This window comes from Diospyros lotus, chromosome 3, assembly GCF_014633365.1.
Source record: "Diospyros lotus cultivar Yz01 chromosome 3, ASM1463336v1, whole genome shotgun sequence".
Lineage (NCBI taxonomy): Eukaryota > Viridiplantae > Streptophyta > Magnoliopsida > Ericales > Ebenaceae > Diospyros > Diospyros lotus.
The window spans coordinates 25349000-25367923 of NC_068340.1; the positions used below are offsets into that span (position 1 = coordinate 25349000).

The 18924-nt window shown below is 37.7% G+C and overlaps 1 protein-coding gene across 1 annotated transcript in view; it reads left to right on the plus strand.

Moving 5' to 3' along the window:
- The window catches only part of LOC127798105 (translocation protein SEC62), a 29236-nt gene extending 13980 nt beyond the window's left edge, over positions 1 to 15256 (plus strand). Inside the window, exons 3-5 of the mRNA XM_052331424.1 lie at positions 12286 to 12487; positions 13959 to 14187; positions 14810 to 15256. Of these exons, the coding sequence (XP_052187384.1) occupies positions 12286 to 12487; positions 13959 to 14187; positions 14810 to 15074 (696 nt within the window). The 3' untranslated portion in view covers positions 15075 to 15256. The remainder of the gene's footprint in view (positions 1 to 12285; positions 12488 to 13958; positions 14188 to 14809) is intronic.
- The last annotated feature ends 3668 nt before the right edge of the window (positions 15257 to 18924 follow it).

Below are 18924 nucleotides of genomic sequence, written 5' to 3' on the forward strand. Positions count from 1 at the left end.
TCTTACTGTTTGATCGTGAACCATTGTCAGCATCTGAGGAGCTGATAATTCTAGTATTAGAGCAACGCTCTTCGGTGTCGATTGATACTCAAAAGAATTCTAACCATGGCTGACAAGACAAGGATGAAACAAATGAAATCTCTGCTACAAGCGACAATAGCAATGGCAGAGGTGCAGAATCGGGTGGGAACGCCCGAACTCTCCATTGGAACTGGGGTTGATTCTCGGATTGACCAAGCAATGGAATGTTGGAGGATGGAGAGTTGCGAGCAGAGCACTTTGCTTCGGGAACAGATGATGGAGCAAATGCAATTGATCGCACGAATGTTCGCCAATCAACAATCGATAAGACTTTCTCCCGAGTTTCCCTTAAGAGAAAGAATGAAGCCCATTTTTCCTGGAGTGGGAGTCGAACCTCAGTCGATGGGGACGTCGGAGTTTGAGTTCAATGCGGAAACGGTGGGGGAGAATGTAAGAGAAAGAAGGCCTGGAGCTTCAATTAACCGGCACCTCGAGAGCTACCTTATGCCAAAGCTCGAGATCCCATTGTTTGAAGGAGAGAATCCGAGGTGGTGGACGAGAAGATGTGAAACAGTATTTTCCCTATATCAAATTCCGAAACAACAGAAGATCACCATAGCTTTTGCTTTTCTGAATGACATGGGAGATGCTTGGTATCAAGGGTGGCTTGTGGTTTTCTTTTTTTTTTTTTTCTGTAAGGGGTGGCTCGCGATTAAGGAAGGAAGTCCCTGGAGTGTGTTTGTAGATGACCTGTGTGTGAGGTTCGAAGATAAAAGTATGAGGGACATAATCAAAGAGTTTAATAAACTCAAACAAAAGGGGACAGTCCAAGCTTATTAGCTTAAATTTGAGGAGATGAGATCATTGATGATGGTGCACAATCCTCATTTATCCGAGGAGTACTATGTTTCGAGCTTTATTAGTGGCCTAGGGGATGAAGTGAGACTTATACAGCCCCACACGGTAAAAGCAGGCTCCAGAGAGTGCAAGGTTGCAGGAGATGATTATTGAGGCAATGATTAAAAACAAAGAAATTAGGCGAGATGAGTGATCACAGGAGGGTGGCAGGTTGGGAATAGAATGGCATCAAGAGAAGTGGGGTCCCAAGGTAAAGGTGTCCTGGCTTTGCCTTCCACCAACCTTGCCCCCACTATTGGAAGTAAACTGATGGAGCAAAGACGATTAGTGGGTTTATGCTACAAATGTGGGGTATTTCGTGGGCCACAAGTGTAAAAGACAGTTACTGCTGTTGGAAGGAGAAGATGATGACATTGAGGAAGGAGAGGAAGTATCGGAGATTGAGAGGGAAGATCAAGGGGAGATCTCATTACATGCCTCAAAGGGGGTGAACAATAGCAAGGTTATCAAGGTGGAAGGGAGAGCAAACAATCACCCAATCATGATAGTCATAGATAGTGGGAGTACCTGTCACGGCTTGGCCTGACAATATTCTATCTCCCAATTCCAATATGAATTAAGTGAACCCAATACCTGAACAAGAAGTAGTAATTGAGAGAAAAGAAGAGTGGGAGCAATCAAAGAGAAGAACGGAAGAAAGAGTATATATATATATATATATATAGAGAGAGAGAGAGAGAGAGAGAGAGAGAGAGAGAGAACTGAGAATTGGAGGGGAGAACAATAGGAATTCCAATTTTCATTCATGTCGTCTCTCTCGTTTGTGTAGGTAGATATACCCCCAACGTTTAGGAGGAGAGATTCTCTTGCCAGGCGGGCCCTACTCCCATAACAAACTTGAGATTCTCTAACCATCTCTGCACATGACAGTAACCACCTCCTTCTAGAACTTACAACAATAAAAATAAAAGGCTATTACTACTTAAGGAACTACAGCAACAGAACAGTAAATAACAACAGCAGAAAATTTAAAAAATAGGGTTGGAGGGCTCTTCTCGTGACAGTACCCACAGCTTCTTGGATGAAGCTATGGCAAGAAGACTGGGGTGCGAGGTCACTCCTTCCCATCCCTTATCAGTAACTATTGCTAATGGCTGTAAGGTGATGAGCCAGTCGTCTTGTAAGGACTTCTGTTGGGAGATGAATGGAGAAAAATTTTCAACTGATCTGAGGTTGCTCAAGTTGGGGGGTTGTGATGTAGTGTTGGGAGTGGATTGGATGAAGGGAGTTAGTCCAATCAATTTCGATTTCAACAAAATGGAGGTGACTTTTGAAAAGGATGGCAGTAAGAAGATCTTAACAGGCAATTCAAAGGTGGGAGTGTGCAAGATCATCTCGGGTGAGAGGCTGCAAAGAATGTTTAGGAACCAGTTTCCAAAGGTGGCTCAACTCTTCTCCCTCCATGCAGTGGAATATACTGGCGAAACAACTAGACAAGAAGGAGAGTTACATGTAGTGGTCAGCAGCCAACCTTTCATCCAAAGAAAGGTACAAGAAATTGACTCTCTTAATCTACTTTTGATCGAGTATAAGGACCTATTTGCAGAATCCCATTCCCTTCCACCCAAAAGAACCTTTGATCACTCGATTAACTTGAAACCCCAAGCCGAGCCTGTGAACCTAAGATCATATCGATATCCCCCCAAACAGAAAACTGAGATTGAGCGCCTTATCAAAGATATGTTAAGCAAATCACTCATTCAACCTAGCAACAGTCCCTTTGCTTCACCCGTTTTGTTTGTTAAAAAGAAAGATGGCTTATGGAGATTTTGTGTTGACTACCGTCAACTAGACTCCATAACCATTAAAGACAAGTTTCCAATACCTATAGTAGAAGATCTACTTGATGAGCTTAAGTATGCCACTGTTTTTACCAAGTTAGATCTTAGGTCGGGTTATCATCAAATTTGGATGAAACCCGAAGATATCCATAAAACAGTCTTCAAGACCCATCAAGGACTTGTAATGCCCTTTGGCTTGACCAATGCCCCCTTGATGAACCTGATTTTTGAACCATACCTTAAGCAATTCATTTTGGTGTTCTTTGATGATATTTTAATCTACAACACTTCCTTTGCTTAACACATTGACCACCTAAAAACCACTTTTGAGGTCCTTAGGTTCAATCAATTGTATATTAAAGAGCCAAAGTGTGCCTTTGCTCAAGAGCAAGTGGAGTACTTGGACCACATTATATCTAAAACAAGGGTAAGCACGGATTCTAGCAAAGTGGTAGTGATGTTGGAATGGCCGTGGCCCACTAGTGTGAAGGGACTTAGAGGCTTTCTAGGGTTAACGGGCTACTACCGCCGGTTTATCAAAAACTATGGTATTATCAGCCAGCCCTTAACCGAGTTACTGAAGAAGGATGGGTTCCATTGGGGTCAGGAGGCATAATAGGCTTTTGTTGAACTTAAGAAAGCTGTTAGCAATGTTCCAACGCTAGGTCTGTTGGATTTCAGCAAACCCTTCATACTAGAAACAGATGTAAGTGCTAGTGGAATTAGGGTTGTTTTGGTTCAAGAGGGCAGGCTCTAGCCTTTTTGAGCCAAGTATTGGCACCTAAGCACCTGGGATTAAGTATATACGAGAAGGAATTGCTGGTTGTATTGATGGCTATGGATAAGTGGCACCATTATTTGGAAGGAGGTACATTTGTGATTAAAACAAATCATGAGAGTGAAATTTTTGTTGCAACAGCGGTTACACACTCACTTGCAGCAAAAGGGTATGACAAAATTAATAGGGCTAGATTATTCTATACAGTATAGGAAAGGGAAAGAGAACAAGGCAGCAAACGCCTTGTCACAATGTTTCGAAGGGGGCCATTTAGTTGCATTAACTACAATGATTCTAGATTGGTGCCAAGAAATTAGTTCAAGTTATGAATCAGACGGGGCAGCTAAGGAGCTATTGCAACAGTTAGTGGTCAGCCTGACTGCTAAACCGGGGTATACTTTGGCCAATGGCATCATTAGGTACCAAGGAAGGTTAGTTTTGGGAAATGATAGAAGGCTCAGACATAAGGTGATTGAAGCTTTGCATAATTTACCCATGGGAGGACATTCTGGTATTGTCAATACCTATCATAAGGTGAGACAACTTTTCCAATGGTTGGGATTAAAGAATGATGTGATGGAGTGTGACATTTGCAAGAGGTGCAAAATAGAAAATGTGGCCTATCTTGGATTATTACAGCCATTAGACATTCTAGGGGGACCTTGGGAGAGCATTTCCATGGACTTTATTGAAAGACTTCCAAGGTCAGAAGGGAATGATTGTATTATGGTGATTGTGGACCGATTCACCTAATACAACCACTTTGTTGGGCTCTCTCATCCTTATATTGCTTGAGAAATTGCTAGGGTCTTCATGGATCATATTGCATGGGGTACTCAAGGCTATAATATCAGATAGAGATAAAATCTTTACTAGCCTACTTTGGAAGGAGTTAATGCGGTTATTGGGGGTCAAGCTCAATATGTCAATCGCCTACCATCTTGAATTTGATGGGCAAATGGAAAGGGTTAATTAAGGTATTGAGATGTTTATGCTTCTTACAACCAAAATCCTGGCACAAGTGGTTGGCTACAGCATAATGGTGGTACAACTCCAGCCACCATAGTGCCATCAAAGGTCCTTTTAAAGCCTTTTATGGTTACAAACCACCCCTAGTTCTGGCAGTAGGAGAGTCATCATTAGTAGCAGCTCTAGACACCTACCTCCAGCAAAGGCAACAAGCTCTACAAGTGATCAAAACTGAGTTGGCCAATTCAAAGAACAGAATGAAGCAGTTCGCGGATAAAAAGAGGAGTGACCAATGTTGTTAAAGGTCCAAGGCGCAAAGGGTCTTGGAACTTAAGGCGTAAGGCAAGGCTCGCACCTGGCAGGTGCAAGGCGCATGCTAACTAAGAAGAAAGAAAAATATACTTTTTAATTGAATAATAAGTCATAAAATAGATCCTAATCACATATCAACATTTATGTTATCAAAAAATTCAAGAATTCAACATATATTAAATAAATCACAACATAAACATACTTCATGACATACCTGTAAATTTCAGCAAATTAAATCCCACCATATTTCAACAAATCAGAAAAAGGAATCAACATTTAAACACCACAAATAAAAAACAAAATTAGTATTTGACATATATAATTAAAAGCCAACAAAATAGTATTAAAAATGTCATTAAACTTACGCAAAACCCACCAAAAAATTTTAGTTTTAAGACTGTTGGAATATCTCCCAGCTTCGAATCACCCAATTACACTCATACAAATAGCCGAAACACTCCCTGAATCACTCACCCGAAACACACATACATTTTGCGATAAAATAGAAAACAAATCAGCAATTAAAAAACAATCAAGAACACCAAGAATTTATCCTGGTTCGGTCTTTAGAAAGACCTACATCTAGACTGCCCTAGGCTCTTTTATCTTCACTATCTTGAATGAACCTTGAAAAGGATTACATGCACTAACCAATCCCCTTAGCCTTATACACAGACTGCCCGAGAGATTGCTCTACCAGAATTACAAAGATATCCCCTCTAAGAACTCAAGTATATCACCAACGCATACTCCTCTCTTCCTCACTGCCCAAGATAGAATAAAAGAGTACCCCTAAAGCTAACACCCAACCTCTATTTATACAGCATAGAGGCGGTAACAGAAAACTATTAAGAAGACGGAAGTTACAGCTAACTAACGGCTTTAACAAACTGGTAACTAACATTCTAGAAACAATCCTTCTAGAATAGAAATACCAAGTGATATAACAAATGCTTAACAGAAAGAAAAAGACACCTTTCTCGAGATATATAAGCTAATCTAATACAAGTGATTTCTAACAAAGACTTTAAGTCAACAATCAACTTAAAAGGAAAAGTTAAATGATCAACCTTAAACCATTAATAGGTCCTAAATGACTAAATTTTAATTACGATTAACTAGATATACATAATAACTAGAAATCATCCTCATCATCAAGATCAAATGAATCCATATTTTCATCATCAGAACTATCATCTCCAATATCTTCTTCTACATCATCTCCCTCTCCATCTTCTTCTTCCTCGTCAAGATCCATTGGAGCATTTGAAGTTGATGCCCTTGTCCCCCTCCCCCTTGTCAAATTTGAAGTTGAAGTCGCTTTTGATCTAGTTGAGTGATTAGCTTCTTCAACACCAGATGCCATAGCAACATCAGCCCATGTCAAATCATGATCTTCATGTACCAACTCATCATCTGACCCTCCAAATTTATCAATTGCCCCAAGCAACCACTCATTACTTTCATCAACTTCATCTAAAGAAATTGGATCAATTGATTTACGCAAACTGAAACGACGTCTCAAAGCTCTATTATACTAGACAAATACCAAATCATTGAGATGTTGTTGCTCCAATCGATTTCTCTTTTTGTTATGAAGCTGTCATAATTAAATTAGAATTAGTAAGTTAAAGAAATAAGAAATTATACACCTTTAGTGGTGAATATTAAGAATAAGAAAAAACACCCTTACATGCTCAAAGACACTCCAATTCCTTTCACAACCTGAAGAGCTACAAGTGAGGCTACATATCTTGATGGCAAACTTTTGCAAATTAGGGGTTGCAGTACCAAATTGAGACCATCATTCAACTAGGAAAAAATATACCATAATGATATAATCAGTAATTGAAAATTGCTAGTTGTAGACTAATGATTAGACTTAGATTATTAATTAAAAAACCATATTACCTAGTGCCAATTGATTCCTTCCTCTTATGCATATTTGTTTTCCAAATATCCCTTCAGCATTTTTATACAAGCTTAGCTCTTTAGAAATTTTGTCTTGCACCTCTGCAGTGGGAACCAACCTCTCTATGGTTTGATACAACCCATCAATAATCTCTCGATCTTTTCCAATGCTTGCATTTGAATAAAAAAATTCTAGATTCAAGTAATATCCGGTTGCATGTAGAGGACAATGCAATTGAATATTCCACCTCCCATCAATGATTTCAAATATTTGCTTGTATTTCCTTTCATCATCAAAAGATTTTGCAATGGCTTCTTTTGCCCTATCCATAGCCTCATAAATATAAGGCATAGCAGGCTTATCCTCATTGTCTACCACTCTAAGCACCTTGACAAGTGGCCCTGACACCTTGAGAGCATAAAGAACATTTTTCCAAAATGAATCTTGTAACACTGTTTGAGATGCAAGCTTACCACGTGCTTCTCTTGCAAATTTAGAGTTAGTCCACTCTTCTGAAGTGAACATCTTCCTCAAGTTGGCTTTTTGTTTATGAAGTCTTGAAAGGGTGAGGAAAGCCGTGGCAAATCTTGTTTTCCCAGGTCTTAACATCTCTCTCTTTTTTGTGAATATTCTCATCATATTCAACACTTGTGTAGAGCTATACAAGAATCCATTTATTGCACATGCTTTTTGAAAAGTCTTCTTCAATATAGGAAGTTTAAAAATATCTTCTAACATTAGGTCTAAGCAATGGGCAGCACATGGTGTCCAATATAAGTGCTTTCGCTTAGCCATTAAGAACTCTCCTATAAGACAAGTTAAAAATCTGTCATTAAACTAATAACATCAACATCATTCAAAGGTAAAAGTTAAAAAATAGCAAACTTACCAGCTAAAACATTAGTTGAGGCATTATCAGTCACAACTTGAACCACATTTGCTTCACCTACTTCCTCTACAAACTGGTCAAGTAATTTAAATATTTTAACAGCATCCTTGGCATATGAGGAAGTATCAATGGATCTAATGAACATGCTTCCCTTTGGACAATTTACTAAAAAGTTAAGCAAAGATCTCTCTCTTATCCTTCCAACCATCACACATAAGGGAACATCCATATTTAGGCCAATCCTCCTTATGACTCTTCATAATTTCATTTGTGTGTACCAACTCCTTCTTAAGATAAGGAACTCTCACCTCATGATAACTAGGAGGTTTCATGCTTGGACCAGCTCGACCAATAGCTTCAATCATTGGCTTAAAACTTGGATACTTGACTGCATTGAAAGACAAGCCAGCTTCATACATCCATCTAGAAAACCAAACGCAAGCATTCTCCCTCAGTTCTTTATTAACATGGGTCTCCATTTTTATTTGCTTCCCAGTGTTCACTTTAAGTTTAGGAGGCAAAAGCAAATCCAAAGGCCCTTTCATCCTTTGCTTTTTTTGTTGCATTGTTAAACCTTGACTTGAACTTGAAGACATAGGCCTTTTAACACCTCTTTCAAAAACCACTTCATCATCATCATCATCATCATCTCCAAGGGTATCAATGTCATCAAAATCTGGTATAACATCACTATTGTTCTTCTCTTCTAACTTTTTCAACATATACTCTCTAATTTCTTCTTTAACATGTGAAGGACATTTTGGACAAACTTTGGCATTCCTATACCCTCCAACAAGGTGTTATTTAGCTCGGTAAACCCCTCCTTTCGCTATTTTTCCACAAAAATTACATTTTAAACAATTTATGTCCTTTGGATCTGGCAGTGTGTTATATTTCCATGCTGGATCTTTTCTACCATTGCCAGAGGAGCCACTAGGAGCATTTGAATCAGATGCCATTAGGATTAGGATATCTGCCATAATCATCATAAGCAAGGAGTCATAAATTTGAAAAAACATTGTAAAAAAATTTTGAAAAGAAGCATGGATCAGTAAGTGGCTGAATTTCAACCAAGGAAGGGAGGGATTGAAAAAGAATTCTAATTAGTGGTGGGATTTTCTGGAATGGATAACTGATGCAGCCATGCAGGACAACAAGAAGTATTGCAAAAGATTGGAGGAGAAGAGAAAAAATTTTAGGGAGGGGAAAGAAGAAATCTAGGGAAGTAGTAGAGATCAAACTTCTATTCTATTTCTAATCAAGCATAAGATCTGATTAAGGATTAAAACTTCTATTCTATTTCTAAATGCTGCAGTTGCAGCAGTTTTATATGAGTATACTTGAAAAGCAGTTTTATATGAGTATACTTGAAAATTTGTAAAGACTAAGGCTAAATTATGCCAAAAAATGTTAAAAGAAAAACGAATTAAGAAGCAGCAGTAGGCATCAACAAATAAAAATTAAACAAAAAAATAACTGAAGAAGAAGAAGAAGTAGCAGCAACAGCGTAAAAAAGAAGAAGAAGAAGAAGCAGAGGAAGAGAAGGAGAAGAAGAAGAAGTAGTAGCAGCAGCATAAAAAAGAAGAAGAAGAAGAAGAAGCAGGCTAGCAATAGCAGCAGCGTAAGAAGAAGATGAAGAAGAAGTAGTAGCAGCGTAAGAAAGAAGAAGAAGAAGAAGAAGAAAAAGAAGCAGGCTAGCAATAGCAGCAACGTAAGAAGAAGAAGAAGGATAGCAGGAGGAATGATAGCAGCAACGTAAGAAGCAGCCGTGTAAGAAGAAGAAGAAGAAGAAGAAGAAGGATAGCAACAAAGCAACGTAAGATTAAGAAGCAGCCGTGTAATAAGAAGAAGAAGAAGAAGCAACAAGGATTGCCGAAGAAGAAGCAGGCTAGCAACTGCCAGCAGCGTAAGAAGAAGAAGAAGAAGGGATTGTCGATATGTTACCTTGGCCTAGAGAAGCAGAAGCAGTTCAATCAGAACTGGAGAAGAACTTGAGGAGTTGCAATTGCTGTGTTGCGGAGAGAAAATAATGCTGCGTAAGAGAGTTTTGAAGCCTTGGAGGTGTAGTCTCTTGGCCTACTAGAAATCATATGAGCTGGAACATTATATTTTTGAGTTTTGTTGACTTTTTAATATTATATTTTATTATTTTCTCTCTTTAAGTTTTAACATAAATGTTTAGAAAATAAAACATGATTTTTCAGTTGGGCATGTGCGCCTTAGGGAGGCACGCCTGGCTGGATCTTGCCTCACCTGGACATGGCAAGGCGAGATGGCTGCGCCTTGAGAGGCCTTGCGCCTAGGCGCGCCTGTAACAACATTGGGAGTGACAAAGAGTTCCAAGAGGGGGAGAGGGTATATTTGAAGCTACATTCGAGACATTTATGATCCCTATCTCAGGGCCCTGTTTCAAAGTTGCAGCCAAAATACTATGGTCCATTTCTTATAACTGCAAGGGTGGAAAGTGTGGCTTACAAACTGCAACTCCCGGAAAATTTCAACATTCACCCAGTGTTTCATGTTTCTCTTCTTAATTAGTTGGTAGCCGAACAAGAAGTTCCACGCTACCTAATTCTCTACAGGGTGGAGACCAGCCTAAAGAACCCATGGCTATTTTGGATAAAAGAGTGATATACAAGCATGGGGCTCTTATTACTCAAGTGCTAGTACGATGGTCAGGCCTACATTCTGACAATAATACCTGGGAATATCTCCCAGATTTACTTAATTAGTTTCCGCTGGTGGCAAGCCTTCTTAGCATTTCTTGAGGACAAGAAAATTTTGATTGAGGGGGGTATTTTTCATGTATTAACTTGTAAGGAGAGTCTACTGTAATTAGAGATAGTAAAGGGGTGAAAACAGTATAACTTGAAAGCTAGTTGTAAGTGTTGTACTTAGTTTCTGCATTGGCAGTTGGTACATTCCCATGCACATGTATAGTGCTGAATTCTCTTCCATGGATATATGAAAATTCTAAGAATATTTTGATCTCTCTCTCTCTCTCTCTCTCTCTCGATTTCTTTCATCATTTTGATCTTACTGTTTGATGGAGAACCATTGTCAGCATTTGAGGAGCTGACACATCTGTTATTTGATAAATGATTAGCTAACATTTTGTTCATTTAATCTAAGTGCAGTTTTTTTTTCTTTTTTTTTTTCTTTTTTGGTTGGGTGAAACATAGTGTGATTGTTTCATGTTGAAACATGCTTTTGATTTTTCTATTTGATGACGATGGTGGTGGTTGGGCATGTGTACACATATAGAGATATAAACTTTGATTTGTGGCATGCATGAGAAAATAAAAGAAAATAGCAAGGAAAAGTGTAATTAATTATGAAAGTGTAGCAGTCATGATAAAAAGTAAAGGGATGCTTTAAGCAAAGTACATTCAGTTTGATTAATGGAGGGGCCAGTTTGTTATAAGATTTAAAAATAGGGGAGATATATGTAATTTTTTATGCTGCAGGGAAGGACGTATTTCTAGAGAAAACCTAAGGGTTCTAGATGTAATTTTCTCTATTTTATTTTACTTTTCAAAATTTGACGTGGATTAGGCATATGTTGGGCACAAGTTTCTACTACAATTTTAGTTAATACAAGCTTGAGGAAGGTAAAATAGAGGTATAAAATCATAAGAAAATGTGCAAATCTTGTTGGGATCCCGAAAATGAGATTTGGAGTTGTCATGTTCAGTAAAAGGCTTCAAGATATGTTTAACTCTGTGATTTTGCTTGGTGAATCTATTCATGCAATGGTGCTCTTGTTGTTCTATTCCATTAATAATGGAAAGGTTAATATGCTTTGTTAATGGAATACCTTTTCCTTTATCTATATCATTTCCCCCTTTGGGTGGAAAGGGAAGGGTTTGTTCACTATATTATTTCAGAATGGTCAACGTGGATCATTGGATTCTTGGCCGTGTGGTTTTCAAATTATAGCACTGTCACGGTCCTTGGCTTTCCTAGGGTTTAGAATGGGATTTGGAGGAAATTGAGGAAGAAAGAACAGGAGGGAGGGGGGAAAAAGAACAGAAAGAGGGAGAAAATGAGAAGAAAAGGGGGAAGGTTCAGATGAAAGCGAGGGAGAGAAGAATTGTGAGGGAAAACAGATTTGGTTTCCTTCAATCGTTAACCCCTATTCTCTATTCTACAGCCTATTTATAGGCTGCAACTTAACAACTGCAGTTATTAACAAACTAACACTGAAGGACACACTGTTGAAGAGATTGATACTGATTAGAATCATTAACTGTTGTAATTAGTTATATTGTTTGTCATGCTGTTTGTTGTAAAGAACCAAGTCGGTTATTCTGTTCTCAGTAAAGGAAAGCTGGATATAAATAGTTCAGCTATGCCTTATTTCATTTGATTAATTCATTGATCGAGGTATTTTTCAGAACTTCTCTTCCTCGTTTTCTCCTTCAGTATTTTCATCTTATTCATTTCACATCTGGAACCCTAATTACACACACTACACAGCCTAGGGTACAACTAAGGGAAAATACAAACAAAAGAACAATTACTACTAATGCCCTTGGGGTCATGACAAGCTTCTATATGTTTATTTCTTTTAAATTTCTTTATTTCTTGCATATTTGGTTACTCTTTGCTTAACCTCAGTTTGCCTGTTCAATTTAGTTGTAAGTTAAAGGAATCTTGTTCTTTCAATTTATATGTAGCTCTTTGTTTTAACTATGCTTTACAGGATCAACTTTTTTCAGAGAATGATGCCTTTTTTGCATGGACTTTCGTAAAACGACGGCCATTGTGGCAGACACTTCTATCATTTTTCTGGCCTGTATTGACGCTTGCGATCTGCTTGTTTCCTGTGTATCCCCATCAGGCCAAGCTCCTTATACTCTATTCCTGTGCTGGAATCCTTCTACTTATACTTTCCTTGCTTTTGAGTAAGTTGCTGGTGCCCATGGTTTCTTTTGTTCTCTCTCTCTCTCTCTCTCTCTCTCTCTCTCTCTCTCTCTCTATACAAGTGCCCATGGGTTCTACTTTACCCCTAACTATCTTGTATGTACCTCATATCCTTGATAAACTGTTTTTACTTGGTTACGGGTCTGTTAGGAAGTGTGAAAGCATTTTTTTTAGACTTTTTTTTTTTTTTTGGGTGGTGGGGGGAGTAACTATTTGCTTATCTGTGGTGAACTAAATGACACTTGTAGTGTGGGCATCAACACAGGTTTCTGTTCATTCTGTGTTTCCAATTGTGTGTATCTGATTGCTGTGCAAAGGCATATCAGAACAGGGAGCGATGCAACTTGGATTGCCAAAAATGGGCGATCCCAAATATAAAACTTTAAAGTGACTTGATACCGCAAATTTAAATTTCTAAACTCGTAAATTGTCAGGAGATTAACGAAGTTCACCTTATCATTAAGCTTTCAAGATGCCTGTTAGCTTTAAATTTGTTATGTTAGCGTTCAGTTTTTCCCCCCCCTGTTTTTGGGCCTACTGTTATGGTTTTCTGTTATATTGCAAATTTGCTTTTAATTAAGTTGAACCTTATTTTCATCACAATATCTTATGAATATCACAAAAAATTTCCTTTGTATTTTAATAAGTGTACCAATACATTATTCAAAGTGAACCATGAACCAAACTGACATACCAACTAATTCCACCCCCATGAATGCATTCCTAGCTGAGTAGTGTACCTCATTCCTGAATACATACTGTGAATCCGAATATACCACGTTCTATATAACTATGTGCTAGAAGCCTACTTCCACCCATCCTTTTTTTGTTTCATTTGATCAGCTATTGTTCCTATTATGGTTTGTGATCTATATCAATAACTATCCGAGCACCCAGGGAATGTATAAAACCCTAGAACATCAATGAATGAAGCAAAAGAGTATGAAGTTGCCTCTTAACAGGAAAAAATTTCATCAAACTCTGATCTTATCTTGAGTAATTGCATAGATTAGGCTGGTATTCTAGTTTGTAGACATCTTTTGAAAACCTCTCCCATTCCTACTGCCAGTGGTAACATATGTTGGATTTCATCCACAGAAATCCATAACCATGTTATATAACAAGAAAGCCCACTCAATCTCATGAGCAGAGATCTGATGGTAGCAAGCAGCTAATTTATCTATGTCCATATTTTCTCATGTTAACAGCACCAATATTCTTGTCGAATACAACTAGCTAGTTATGTGTGTCTATGTTTATCTGGTGTCATCAGCACCAGTAATATTGGTGATCCTGGTATCTTCTCATCCATTGCTTTTCTCTTATTACCTTCAAACATGATGTTTTCAACTTAGTTTAGTAGGGTTGTCCTTGTGCCTTGATTTTTACATTAGTTGTGAGATTGATTTCTATAGTTTATTTGTTTGTTAAGAACATACCCTTTTTTCGCAGTAAGAGCTACAATTTTTGGTGCTGTATGGATCATTATTGGGAAACGTGTCTGGATTTTCCCCAACATACTTGCAGAAGAAGCAACACTCAGTGAATTATTCCGTTTTTGGCCCAAGAAAGATGAGGATGAGCGGCCAAAGTGGACAGCAAGGCTTTTCTATGCAATAATGGCTGTGTTGGTCATATTACTTCTAAGGCATCATGCCCCTGATGAGGCTGCTAGAGCCAGGTCAGTTCAGTAACTTCTCTTTTAACCTAAATGAATATTCTCTTAAGGAAAGTGCTATTTCCATTTTTTGTTGTGCGATAGCTAAACAGCCTACCACATTGGAGAATGACACCTGAAAGTTTACTAGTGTCCTGTACATTGTTAGCCCTACCATTGGAAGTTGAGATTAGTTTGTCCTTTTGAGGTTTATTCCTCCTCCAATAATAGCATATTTACCCAGTTTGAAGGGTAATTTATACTTGTTTTGGAGAATTCTCCATGATTTAGAATCATTTGTATTGCAATATTTGTGGAGGGCTCCAGCTCTGGTTTTGTGTTGCCGTACAATTTTGATATACCTTAACAACTAGGAAGTAGGAACCCACTCTGCCAACTTTCTTTTCTCTATCCCTCACTTCCAGGCTCCAGCACAAAAAAAAGGGCAGGAAAATGAGCTGTTACTAATGACCGTACACAATAAGAATTCTCAAAGCCAAAACAACTTAGGATGGTATAATATGACTGACGACCTTACCATTCATGTCATTGAACTTGGACAGAAACTGCCAGACCTTTTTCTATGGCGCCTACCGGAGAATCTTTTACTGTGAGTGCGACTGAAATATGAAGTCTATTCTTGCAGGTACCATAAGCGGGTCTCGAATATTATTGATGATGTTATTGAGTGGTCTCCAAGATTGGCTTTGTCTGGGATGATGGAGAAGCAGCAAACTGTGCTGAACACCACTGAGCCCGACAACAATTACACCGTCGGGAGCAGCGCAAACTCTGAAAAAGTGGTGGAATCTGCGGACTTTAATGAAGATACTACTACCCTGGAGCAACATGTGGATGAAGATGGTATTGGAAACAGTGAGGAATCTGAATCATCTACTGCATCACAATGATATACATGGCTGAGCATGGAAGTGGAAGCAGCAGCGAACAGATACAGTTTTTTTTTTTTTTTCTTTTTTTTCCCCCTACCTATTGTTGGTTTTCTGTTTATTAATTATCAACTTGTAGAACCATGTAATCAACTATGATAATAAATCAGTGTGCCTAAAGATTATGCTCTTTCTATTGTTCATGTTTCATCTCCCATCCTTTATTTTCGTTGGTTTTTCGTTTCTTCTAAATCCTGATAATACAGGAGAATCCTTGAACTATATGTTGCAAACTATTAACCATACATACTGAGAAAATATTCAATGTAACTGATACCTACAGCAACAGAATGAGATAAGAGGAAATATTCAATGTGATTGAAATAGTGATATACATGATCATTCTATGATTCTATTATGTGTTGCCCTGTATTGTCATGCATTCATCATTTGAGTACAGGCAATAGGGTTATAATTGAGTTGACTCGAGTTGAGTTTTGTTCTATTCGAGTTTGGTCTTAGCTCACTAATAGTTGGTTTATTATGTTAAATGAGATCGAGCTAATTCAATTAATATAATAAATAAGCTTTTGGGAAGTTAAGTTGGAGTTAGTCAATTTTTTTTTTTTAAAATTATAGTCATTAAAATTTATTTTTAAAAAATAACATATCTAGCCTTTATCCCACTATGTGGGGTCGGTTACATGAATTTTAGACTTTCATGTATTTCTATCTTTTGTCATATCTTCATTGAAATCTATACACTTCATATTAAATTTTAATGTCTCCCTCAAAGTCTTCTTAGGTCTGCCTCTACCTCTTTTTTTGATTAATTGTTCAATTTCATTAACTCTCTTCACAGGAGCTTCTCTTGGTCTCCTTCACATGACCAAACCATCTTAGTCTAGTCTCTCTCATCTTCTCCTCTATTGGCACTACTCCTATCTTATTACGAATAACTTCATTTCTAATTTTATTTTTTCTTGTATGGCCACATATCCATCTTAACATCCTCATCTCCATTACACTCATCTTTTGTTCATGTTGGTATTTGACTGTCCAACATTCTGAGCCGTACTACAAAACTGGTCTTATAGCTGTCATATAGAATTTTTCTTTCAATTTTAATGGGATTTTACCATCACATAACACCCCCCGATGCATTTCTCCATTTTAGCCAACCTGCCTTAATTCTATGTGCGACATCCTCGTGAATTTCTCCATCTTTTTGAATCACTGATCCCAAATATCGAAAATGGTCTTTTCTTTGTAAGATTTGGTCTTCCAATTTTATTATAACATCCTCCACTCTTGCATTCTTACTAAATTTACATTCCATATATTCTGTTTTCTTTCTGCTTAATTTAAATCCCTTAGATTCTAAATTGTTTCTCCATAACTCAAGCTTAGTGTTCACTCCTTCATTTGTTTCATCCACCAACACTATGTCGTCTGCAAATAGCATACACCATGACACATCTATCTGAATATCTTTAGTAAGTTCATCCATTACTAAAGTAAATAAGTATGGACTTAGTGTAGAACCTTGATACAATCCTATTGTAATTTTAAATGATTCAGTATCCCCTCCGCATGTTCTGACCCTTGTCTCTGCACCATGATACATGTCCTTAAGAGCTTGTATATAGGCTATTCGGACTCCTTTCTTCTCTAAAACCCTCTATAATACTTCTCTAGGGACCCTATCATAGGTCTTTTCTAGATCTATAAACACCATATGTAGGTCATTCTGATGATCCCGATACCTTTTCATTAGGCGCCTCAGTAGGTATATAGCTTCCATTGTTGACCTACTGGTTATGAAACCAAACTGATTTTCTAAGACCTCTGTTTCTTTTCTGAGCCTCTGCTCTATTACTCTCTCCCAGAGTTTCATGGTATGGCTCATTAACTTAATTCCTCTGTAATTTTCACAGTTTTGAACATCTCATTTGTTCTTATATATAGGGACCAAAGTACTCTTCCTCCACTCATCTAGCATCTTTTTTGATTTAAGAATCGCGTTAAATAATTTGGTTAGCCAGGAGATACCCTCTTCTCCCATGCATTTTCATGCTTCTATTGGTATATTATCCGGTCCCACCGTCTTATGATTTTGCATCTTTTTTAATACTTGCCTTATTTCATTTGGACTTATGCGTCGATAGAATGTATAGCTCATGTTCCCTTCGGAGTTACTAAGATGTCCCAACCTAACTCTTGTGTTGCCATCATCATTGAATAATTTTGTGAAATACTCCTTCCATCTCTCCTTAATCACTCCCTCATTCACTAATACATTTTGATTTTCATCTTTTATGCATTTCACTTGATTTAAATCCCTTGTTTTTCTTTCTCTTGCTTTAGCTAATTTATATATATCCTTTTTTCCATCTTTTGTATCAAGTCATTTATATAGATTCTCGTATGCTTTTGACCTTGCTTCACTAACAACTTTTTTTGCTGTCTTTTTTTATTCTTTATAATTTTTTTGATTTTCTTCATTGTTGCACTGATATACAGCCTTATAGCAATTTTTCTTATTTTTAATTTTCAATTACACTTCTTCATTCCACCACCAAGACTCCTTAAAGTTAAGGGCTCTACCATTTGTCTCTCCAAGCACTACCTTTGCTGTGTTTCTCAGGACATTAGCCATTTCTCTCCACATTTGGTTTGTCTGTCCTTCTCGATTCCATTCTCTTCTACCCCTTAATTTTTCTTTGAAGATTAGTTGTTTCTCCCCTTTTAAATCCCACCACCTGATTCTTGGATTTTGTTTTAGGTGATTTTTTCTCTTCCAATTTCTTACTTGGACGTCAAGTACTAGAAGTCTATGTTGAGTAGTCAAACACTCTCCCGGTATCACCTTACAATCCCTACAACATACCCGGTCCTCTTGTCTCATGAGGAAGTAATCTATTTGGGTGCTTGATGTGACATTTTTATAAATGATTAAGTGTTTATCCCGTTTTTTGAACCTAGTATTGGTTATGATGAGCCCATATGCCATTGCAAAATCTTGAATAGACTTACCCTCATTATTAATTTCCCCGAATCCATACCCTCCATGTACCTCTCTATAGCCGTTTTTGTCTCTACCCATGTGACCATTTAAGTCACCTGCTATAATCACTTTATCTCCTCTTGGTATCATTTGTATGAGTCCCTCTAGGTCCTCCCAGAATTTTACTTTTATCTCCTCACCTAACCCCGCTTGTGGTGCATATGTACTAAATATATTCATAGTCATTCTTCGTAGAATAACCTTCACCATAATAATCATATCCCCTATTCTCTTTACATCCACTACCTCATCTACTAAGCTTTTATCCATAATGATCCCCACTCCATTTTTTGCTCGATCATTTCCTGTGTACCATATTTTATATTCATTTTTTGACAAAGTTTTTTCTTTTTTTCCTACCCATCTCGTCTCTTGAAGGCACATAATATTAATATTTCTCCTAATCATCACATCTACCACTTCCATAGCTTTGCCTGTTAATGTTCCTATGTTCCATGACCCAATCCTTAATCTAAGATTTTGTTTTTGGCTTTAACTTTGAATTTGATTTTGTTTTTGATTTTGATTTTGATTTTGGTTTTGGCTTTGATTTTGATTTTGTTTTTGGTTTTGGTTTTGGTTTTGGTTTTGGTTTTGGTTTTGGTTTTGATTTTGTTTTTGGTTTTGATTTTGATTTTGATTTTGATTTTGATATTGGACTAACTTCTTTATCCACATCCGTCCAAGCAAATGCGGGAACCCTTGTTCATTTGTCAATACATTCGGGCGCCGATGCAGCGGCCCTAGCTCACTTGACACTACATGCGGGTAGTGTAACGCGTCGCTATGAAGGGTTACGCCCAC